General features: G+C 40.9%; 1 protein-coding gene across 1 annotated transcript; it reads right to left on the reverse strand.

Moving 5' to 3' along the window:
- Positions 1-879: 879 nt before the first annotated feature.
- Positions 880-10253, reverse strand: LOC109481477. The gene is made up of 13 exons (XM_019784059.1): positions 9271-10253; positions 8955-9201; positions 7071-7266; positions 6464-6643; positions 5528-5701; positions 5137-5313; positions 4505-4678; positions 3657-3845; positions 3076-3260; positions 2701-2790; positions 2198-2415; positions 1270-1407; positions 880-1003 (listed from the first exon to the last, which is right to left on the reverse strand). Exons 1-13 carry the CDS (start codon positions 10251-10253, stop codon positions 880-882), a joined length of 3075 nt encoding a protein of 1024 aa, XP_019639618.1.
- Between the last annotated feature and the right edge of the window lie 232 nt (positions 10254-10485).

Genomic DNA, 10485 nt, shown 5'->3' on the forward strand with positions numbered 1-10485 from the left:
ATAATCATGTCAATGACCCCCACATGAACATAATATTTGCATAGTGGTGTTATACTTGTATATAGAACGTCCATAGTTGCATAATAAATATCTTTGCCCATCTTTGCATCTGAAAGGAAAAAAAAGACTTTCTGCAAACTATGATCCACTGCTCACGGAGTCACGTGTGTTATCTGCGTGACGTCACGGAAGCGGTGGATTGTTCATTCCTTGAAAAAGACTGGAGTTGTACAGTCGAAAATTTGGGTGAGTCCAATTTCTTGTGTTGGAAATTACAGTTTAATCTTGCTGCATAATCACGCTAATAAGTTGCTTTTTAGCATAATCTATGTAGTAATGCATTACTAATTTACTACTTCTGAAATAAATATATCGTTAAATGTTCAAGTTATTTCCAATCTTAAAGATTAGCTCATTTTCAAATCAGGAATACACATTTATGATCAAGATGATTTAATTATCGCCAGTAGTTTAACATTGCAATTATTTATTACAACGAAATTGTATACGTATTTACAATAATCAGAGAAATATCGTACCAGGTAAAATAACTTCTTTAGTTATGCATCTTTAGTCTTATTTATATGATTTGGGACCGATCTATATGTATTTCCACCTAAGCCAACTACTTGCACTAAATTGTAAATTTACATAGCTCTCTTCTTGAGTATTGTTGTTCCAAACACTACAAGCAAAACACCCATGCAGTTCTAAAGCAGACTGCTTGGAGGCACGCACAACTCCAAAAGCTGTCAGACAACTAACATCTATACCACTGCTTGTCACTTATATACCACAGGTTGCAATGTATATATTACGATACGGCTTCTTCAATACTTCTATCCTGAACTGTTACATCATGTCGTTTCAAGTTGGTAGTTAGTTTGTATCCAAGTACTCGGGTCCGTAGACTGCGAGATGCTTGTCCAGTGTTAGATACAGCTGGCTGAAGAGCGGCCGCTGGATGGGCTGCCGGCGCCAACACTGCTGCATCAGATCGTACCTGTGGAGAAAGCGACATCTAGCGACCGTCGTATGAACTGTTCACCTCTTTGCGATTCACAAAACATTAAATATAGTACACACAGTACTGTTTCAGTTTCGATAAACAACATGCATATTTGTCGGTGAACAGAATAACTTAATGAGTTCCTTAATGTATTTCAATGACCATAGGCGTTTTTGGTCCTATTCAATACGTGGTTCTACGAAAAGTATCAACCTTGTCCGAATATTCGCGATATGGGTGCAGAAAACCAGCAGACTTACATGGCTCCCGGGCAGTCTTCAGGTTGGTCCATCCTGAATCCAGTCTGTAGGCGGTCTTTCAGCTCGGATACTGACACGCCAGGGTAAGGGTCGCCCCCTAGCGTGCAGATCTCGTACAGCACTATCCCGAATGACCACCTGTTAAGGAAATATGATATCAGGCCACGTAAACTTTGCCACATGACATTTTAGAATGTAAGGGTTAGGAACTGTGTTAATGATGTCAGGTTGGACTTAGAGATTGGGTATCATAGGTGATTTACACTTCCAATAATGACTACTCGCGTCACTTGTGTACTATATTAAGGTTATAATAATGGCTAGAATTATCATAATTACACTCCAGACATAATGATAGCGCTAATCTGACATCGTTCTGTGTGGTCTTAGGTTAGAGTTAGAGATCAATTATCATATTGATATCGTGCTAAATTACATACACATCGCTTTGTGTGGTGTATAGTTAGAGTAAGAGATTGGTTATTATAGTTAACTGCGGGTATTATAATAAGATTACTCACACATCGCTCTGTGTGGTGTAAGGTTAGAGTTAGAGATAAGTTTTCGTAGTTAACTGCAGATATTATCATAGAGACTACTCACACATCGCTCGGTGTGGTGTTAGGTTAGAGTTAGAGATTAGTTATCATAGTTAACTGCAGATATTATCATAAAGACTACTCACACATCGCTCGGTGTGGTGTTAGGTTAGAGTTAGAGATTAGTTATCATAGTTAAATGCAGATATCATAGTTGGACCTACACATCGCTCTGTTTGGTGTAAGGTTAGAGTTATAGATTGGTTATTATTGTTAACTTCAGATATTATAACAAGATTACTCACACATCGCTCTGTTTGGTGTTAGGTTAGAGTTAGAGAGTGGATATTATAGTAGTTAACTGCAGATATTATAATAAGATTACTCACACATCGCTCTGTGAGGTGTAGGCTTCCCCACCCTCCAGCCGCTCCGGCGCCATCCACTTCCAGGGCACCCTCTGGAGCCGGTCCTGCCGACGGTAACCTCGGCTGTAGATGTCTTCTGCCAGCCCGAAGTCAGAAATCTTCACATGCAGGCGATTTCCGACCAGCACGTTCCGAGCGGCCAGGTCTCCGTGGACGTAACGAGACCGGGCGATGTGATCCTGGAACATGAACAACACATTAAGTTCGCGAAGACTCTGTTACATTACATTATTTTAGCCTGAAATCCAGCCAACTGGCGCTGCAATTATAATTACGATGGGGCAGTAAGTAGCAAGCATTTTATGCATTTCATATCGTAATTCAAGTGTAGATGCTGTTGGCCCCCATTCACGGCATCTGGTGCATTTGCGCCACATGGTACATCTGTAGCACCTGATGCATCTGAACCTGGCATATAGCACCTGGAAGTGCATGGCTGCACCATCTGGTATACCTGTACTTACCATGCCTCTAGCGATCTGCCGGGCCACCTGATACATCTGTATCACCTCGAAGGTGTAGATATCCTCTCGAGATTCGTCAGAGGTCTCTTCCTGTAAAACATTTATTTAATGTTTCTTCATTCATATTTGATAACAACATGCATTTGAAAGTAAACAACAAAAAAAGGTCCGATATGTTATAAATAAAATTACGTGGGTAACAAAACTATACCTTTTTTTTCCACAATGACACTTAAATTTTGCATTCCGTTAACGAGCAAATAACACATTCTCAACATTCTTAAATCGCATGTAAATTTAAGAAATAATTTTAGCCTCCCTATTTACCAACGTATTTTTTCCAGAAAACTAGAAAAAAACAACCATGTGGCTCACCTCCCGGCATTTTCTCAAGAAGCTCTTCAGGTCTCCGTACGGCATGAGCTCCGTGATGAGATACAGATGGTCTCGCGTCACCGTGCTGCAGCCGAGCAGACCCAGCAGGTTCTTATGAACCCCCAGGTCCACAACTGCACGGATTTCTTCCAGGAAACCCAGCTTGTCCTCCTCACTGGCGTGTTCTGTATTTAAATGGAGAAAACATTCAAAATGGCGTTAGAAGAGAAGAATTATAGAAAATTTAATTCCAAAACATGGAGGATCATACAGCATGTACCTGATAGCCAGCTGCAGGCGTGGGCATGTGCGGAGTACTGGAGGGGAAGAGTGTAGCAGTGAATGGTGACCCGAGAAGAAGAAGAAGAAGCTGCAGGCGTTTACGGGCGTGTTTAAAAAACTGAAGTGCTTCGAAAATACAGTTATCAGAAGTAGTTATCATTTTTATTTTGCCGATATTTATTAGATATCGTTCTCTACCTAAAAAAAGACTTTACATATTGTTTGTTCATAAAGTGCAGATTTTGCCACGATTATGTAATTCGAATTTGTGCGAATTTCGATTCTTATTAGCATACAACCTTTCAGAGTTTTTACGACGACATCCTCCGTCTGGTCGTTCCGCGTCAGGGTTGCCCGGTAAACGATGCCGAACGCCCCGCTGCCGATCTTCTCACCAAGCGTCACCCGTCCGGGGTCGGTCTCTAACTTCGGGAAGTGTGACCGGGCTGGAACCAGCGGGGCCATCTCCTCCAATCTCCTCCTGTGGACTGTACAACAACGTGTAGTGGGAAAAAGCGTTTGTGACTAGATGGTCCAACCTGCACGATATAATTATGTTTAATGTATGAAGACATAAAATCGTGGCCTTTGGGGCTTCTTACTAAAGCATAAATGTAATACAGAAATTACACAAAGATATACAAGCAACGTGTGGGATTTCCGTGCAATATTTCAATGCTAGCTTGGGATGTACCCTTGCAATAAACGTTTAAAAATACAAGTCCATAACATCAATTCGTCTGTCACACATTCAGGACCTTCCCCCGACCTTGCCCCTGGACATAAACCGACCACATTCGGCTGACGTTCGCCAAGATTAAGGGCCAAATTTTGGCCATGCCTGCTCTTATACATGAAGTAAAGGGAGTTAAGGGAGTCAAATTAACCCCAGAACATGTTAATATACCCGACAACGTCTGACTTAATCCCTAACAACTGGCTGGTGTTCTACTTATCCGACCAACACCCGCATTTTAAATATTTTGAAAAATAGCCGAATAGTAGCCGACCTCGCCGAACACCAGCCGAGCCATCCGACCTTTCCCAACCTACTTATGGTTAGTAAGTGTTCGGCTGGTGTTCAGGAGGCCAAATTCGTGAATGTAGGACGTATATGGGCTTTACAATGATCAATGATAAAGCTCACTTGCTATGTCATCTGGTACAAAATAAGCAACCGATTGTGAGATATATTCTTCCTCTCTTCGTTTCCTCCTACGTCTTAGGAAGACCATGAAGACGACAGCTGCCACAATCAGCACTGCGGCGATACCGGCAGTGGTTCCGCCGATAATGGCTTCAGTAGTCATGCGACTTTCCTCTGTAGGTACTGTACATGTGTGTGTTAGAACAACCGTTAGTTTACGTTTGGCATAACAGCAATACCAGTACTGGTGCTAGTGACAAACGACGCAAGATTTCTTTAAAGTATGGGATATCATACTAAGGTCTGTATGTAATGAAACTATACGGTAGATGACATGTCTTATTTACACCGCTCAAGAGTTGAGGAATAGAGACCAACAATTATACCATGAGAACCATAAAGCAGTTTCCTCATTACATTAAATTAATTCGATCCCCAACAGTCGCATCTTACAAATGTTTCATATTTCTGTCTTGGAAACCCTGCTGGATTTCTGCAGGTAAGCCGTGGACCTCCATATACAGCTACTTTGTAATATAGATATTTAATCAAGTCCCTGAATATCCATGTGTGGGTTGAAGCTATGTAATTAAAAGATTTGCCGTTTTTAGATTTAAAATATAAAAACATACGTTGGCAAGTCGGAATTTCTGGGTCCCAACTTCCGTCCTCTTGGCAGGTGGCCGAGGAGCTGCCGACGAGCTCGTACCCAGGATTACAAGAGAAACTGATGTCGTTCCCATAGCAGTACCCTTCGGTAGCATTAACCAGACCGCTCATTATTTCGGTTATATTGTCACAGCAGACACCTGCAAATATAGAAAGCTGGCATAAAGAACATTAAAGGCTCTGAAAGGGAGTATCAATACCTGAATACATGCTTTCTCACATTAAATGAAAAGATAAACATACGTATAGATACTACAACCCCGCCGAGTGTTTTAAAGCTATAGTTTTCACACTCTCCATTTAAAAATGCAAAATGAAAAACATCGTAAAGAAGAAGCATTTTTAGCAACTCACGTTGGCATGTCGGAATCTCTCGGTCCCAGTATTTGCCCGTGCAGAAGGCGGTCTTGCTGCCGACAAGCTGATATCCAGTGTCACAAGTGAACTCGATAGAGTTCCCAGAGCAGTAGTCATCATTGACCGTGATCTGGCCGTTCAGTATCCTGGTTGTGTTCTCACAGCAGATACCTAGAATTTAAATTTTTATGTTTACCGAAGGAAAACATATTGTTTTTACTCAGTTTCTTCCTCCTCCTCTTCTGTTCCAAACACTAACCTCTGACCGGACCAATGACATGATTTGTTGACGTCTGTCACCATGGTGACTGGTGTTGGGTTACATAATGTTGCAATCATAGTCTGCTCTACTCCTGTCACCAGACACTAGTAGTACATGTATGTGAATGTGTTTGAGTAAGAATTAACAGGGCAGACCATGTCCGAAGGTAAACATTATGTATTTGCTTTGCAAATGTTACTTCTCTAGTTCCTTCTTATTTTTCCACAGCAATTTCTTACAATACCGAACGACATTCATTATTCCTTCCAATCACGCATTTAAGTTTAAGTTTATTCTATCTTAGACACGCAGACTTCTCTGTAGCACATCTGATAATGTTGAAGGTAATTATGATGCATGTGTGATACAAACACTTTGTATCACTGAGTATGGACCGGACCTATCTTAGAACCGGAAAAATATTTTGCTGTCGATCAGTCAGTTTGGGCATAATACAACATATCCTGAATATAAATCCTGAATATATGATTAGGCGATTGCTTTGCACCTGAGTCATGCAATGGCAAAAGGAGACTACCGAGCACACCAGGAGGGCCTAAAATATAAAGATCACAATATCTACTTTACAATGAAGGTAATTTTAAGAATCCATGCAAAGGAACAATGACGATAACGTTATCACGACATTCACAATGTAAAGGGTGGCTCACGTTGGCAAGTCGGAATTCCTCTGTCCCAACTCCCGTCCTTTTGGCAGGTGGCCGATGAGTTGCCGATAACCTCGTATCCAGGGTCACAAGAGAACTGAATGTCGTTCCCAGAGCAGTAGCCCCCGCCGGTAGGAGTGATCTGGCCGTTCAGGAGCTCTTTGCTATCGTCACAGCAGATATCTTATCATGAAAAAAAAAGAAAAAAATGAGGTTGAAAAACATTGGAGGAGCTAAAAATTGACATAGTTTCTTAAGAGCTAGAAGAAGCAGTTCAGAGGCAGAAAATTGAGTCATGGTTGTTATTTTTGAAGTACCAAAAGAAAGAATATGACATATGTCCTACACATGCATTGCAATAAGTGGCATGGTACATTTGTTGTAAATGTATTACTTTTAGGCGTATTTTGTCTCGTTTCATATTCATCCTATGCATATTCTACATATAATTGCTTGAAAAAGGCACCGCTTAGATGTAATTTTGTTTTCAATTTTAACAGAACAGAAACAAAAACATACTATGTAACTTTACCGTTATACACTTGATGATCATGGATTATACGCTGACATTTTCATCATTGCACTAGAGACATTGTGAAATTTAAGCTACCTTTAACATAGACCTCTACCTCGCACAGTTGGACAATGGGCTGTAACTTTGTGTCCACGTCTACAGAAACATAACGCCCATATATCGGCAGACCGCAATACATCACTATGGGACCAGGGAGGATCTTGGTGTTGGCAGTCTGTCCACACTGGTCATTCTGATTGGAGTTCTCGTTCGGACCGACCCGCACCGTTATGTTTGTTAATTCGAATCCTGTAAACTCAAGTCAACAAAATATACTGTGAAAAGTGGAAATTAGCAAACGCGCCTCGTGATGCTGAGGCCACATTTCCAAACCGGCCGGGGTCGGCAGGGCTGTTTCCATTAACGAAATATGCAAATAGTTCCCATTATTATTTTGTTCAACTTTTTTTTGTGCTTTCTTGTCTTACTTTTCATTTTTTTTCATTCCAAAAGACTGTCCGGTCGGATCCAGGTTAGGAAATGTGACCTCAGCATAAAAGGCGCATTTGCTGATTTGCACCGAAAAATGCTTTCACCTTGAGCAAAGAAACATCAGACGACATGGGTACTATCATATGTACATATAAGTAGGTAAAGGTTAGACATCCAGGTAAAAAGTTAGGCCAAACAGTTACACTAGCAACTGGATATGATTTTAGAAACGGTCAGACGTTTCATGTAGCATCCACTAGCTTTCGTCAGTGACACTAAGGTACCAGAGGAGAAATATAATGTAGGTTTATAAGCACCAACTATTGATTAATATGCAAATAAGTGAAGACATTTTTTGGGGCGGAAGTCCAAAAGGAAGCAAAAGTTAGACAAGTTAAGACAAGATGGTGCTAATTAGTAGAAAAGCTCATGTTGTTGCAGAATAGAAGCTTGTGTTGTCTGTCCTTGGAGCTGGGAGCGCCAAATCTCAAGTGCCTGAGAGATCTATCCGTAGCCGCCCCCCTCCCTGTTGAGAGTGGAGTTGTACATTCTTTCATATACTCGTATTGCATCTCGTTCCCACCAGCATGTTGTACATATATGTACATATACATATATATATATATAATTATTAACATATGTACTATTATATTACATGAGTGATAAGGTATTGGCCTTTGCGTAAGAAACACATGTAGCTGTAAACTTTCTTGCAGAAACAACATAAACTCACCAGTCCCAAGTAGAACACTGACCCGGCTGACTCTGTAGAAACCTGCCAGGTCCACCTTCCACCAGTGTGACCATTGTACAGCCAATCCAGTTACTAGCATAGCGCACTCATGGTTATTACCATCCACAGCCTTCTCGGCTCCATTCCCGTCATAGGTGGAACTCTGCATTGCCTTCTTTCCAAGGGCAATATTAATTTCTGCAAGTGAACAGTGACGGAGAATCATGGCAAATGTTTCTATGAGAAAAAAGACACATAGAAACATTTGAGTATTATATTTATTATATTTATTATATTCATTATATTTATTATATTTATTATATTTATTATATTTATTATATTTATTATATTTATTATATTTATTATATTTATTATATTTATTATATTTATTTTATTTATTATATTTATTATATTTATTATATTTATCATATTTATCATATTTATTATATTTATTATATTTATTGTATTTATTTTATTTATTGTATTTATTGTATTTATTGTATTTATTATATTTGTCATACTTATTATATGTGTCATATTTGCTATATTTATCATATTCATTATATTTATTGAAGAAGCAAGATGAAGTGAATTCGATTACATTTTCTTTCCTTATCAGATCTACCTCTGTGACGTAATGTTTATGTTGTGCCTGTTAATTGCGTGTCTGTCTGTGTTCCCGCCGCATACTTTGGTCTTCCCTAGTGTACTTGGTTCTGCCTTGTTATAACCGTTAAAAGAATGTAAACAGACATCTTACCTTCGTCGCAGAATGGACCAGTCCAGCCGACGTTACAAACACACGTGCCTTCTGCACTTCCCGTGGTACAGTTTCCCCGGCCGCTACAAACTCTGTCTGAAACAATGTCGATCAGCGCGCTGTGTTCCATGTGAGGAGGGTAGCTGCAGGTAGGGGCATCGCGAATTGAATAACGCGGTACACGTCCCGTCGTCATTATATCCTGTAAACTACAGTCACACCTCCAGGGGTTCCCAGTTAGGGTAATGGCCGTGTTGACAGAAAGACGTTTGATGTCTGCGGGCAGAGTCTGTACATTGTTGTTACTCAGCAATAACTCTCCGAGGTTTATAAGCTGGGGAAAAAATCCAACAGGGAGACTTGGAATCTTATTGTTGGACAGGTCAAGGTGTATCGAATTGGTCAGAGTTGAGAATATTCCATCCGGGAGGTCAGCTATGTGATTATCAGATAGATTCAGCCGATACAAACGGGGCAGATGTGAGAAAACTCCATCCGGGAGATCAGCTATATGATTATCAGATAAATCCAGCCGCCACAGACGGGTGAGATGTGAGAAAACTCCAGCGGGGAGACGCGAGATGTTGTTGTTGGACAGGTGAAGCCATTCTAATCTGGTCAGATTTGAGAACACTCCATCCGGAAGATACGCTATATGATTATCAGATAGATACAGCCCCTTCAGACGGGTGACATGTGAGAAAACTCCAGCGGGGAGACTCGAGATGTTATTGTTGTAAAGGGACAGCCATAATAAACTAGTCAGATTTGAGAATATTCCATCCGGGAGATCAGCTATACGATTATTAGATAGGTCCAGCTCCTTCAGACGGGTGAGATGTGAGAAAACTTCAGCAGGGAGACTCGAGATGTTATTGACGGACAGGTAAAGGCGTTCCAAACTGGTCAGATTTGAGAATACTCCATCAGGAAGATCAGATATATGATTATCAGATAAATTCAGCCGCTTCAGTCGGGTGAGATGTGAGAACGCTCCAGCAGGGAGAACGTGGATGTCATTGTTGTGCAGATAAAGCCTCTCCAGGCTGGTGAGGTTGGAGAAATCAGCATCAGACAGATTCTGTATGCTGTGGTGCCGTATGGTGAGAGATGTTGTATCCAGTGGTATATTGGCGGGAACTTGTTTGAGCCCCCCACTATCACAGTAAACAGACGTGGCAATGTCACAAACACATTTCTCCGGGCAGGTGAAGACAGCCGTGACGACCCACAGGAGACCGAGGACACCGACTGCAGCAGCTCGGCACGTCACGCGGCACCCAGCACCCTGCATGCTGCTGATTCTGCAGGCATAATAACACCCAGAATCAACCACGTGTCGTGGTACAATTTCAGATATTTGATGTGATGATGTTTTCAACTTTATTTTGCAGACAGGACGTTTTGTTTGATTTAGTTGATTGATTTTGATGTGTACACCAGCTCAATATATATGTACCTTTGTCCTTTCTTATTCTTCTTATTACTTTGTTTTATTGTTTCCTTTCAAGTGTGAGGAGAGGGCT

This window comes from Branchiostoma belcheri, unplaced genomic scaffold (assembly GCF_001625305.1).
Source record: "Branchiostoma belcheri isolate BF01 breed outbred unplaced genomic scaffold, Haploidv18h27 scaffold56, whole genome shotgun sequence".
NCBI lineage: Eukaryota > Metazoa > Chordata > Leptocardii > Amphioxiformes > Branchiostomatidae > Branchiostoma > Branchiostoma belcheri.

What these genes read in the sequence shown, in the direction of transcription:
- LOC109481477 (XM_019784059.1), bottom strand. Translation starts at nt 10,253, where the DNA reads ATGCAGGGTGCTGGGTGCCGCGTGACGTGCCGAGCTGCTGCAGTCGGT. An exon ending in TCTTGAGAAAATGCCGGGAG is followed by an intron (nt 2,791 to 3,075) that starts GTGAGCCACATG and finishes AATGTTTTACAG; the next exon opens with GAAGAGACCTCTGACGAATC. An exon ending in GGCAGATCGCTAGAGGCATG is followed by an intron (nt 2,416 to 2,700) that starts GTAAGTACAGGT and finishes TTCATGTTCCAG; the next exon opens with GATCACATCGCCCGGTCTCG.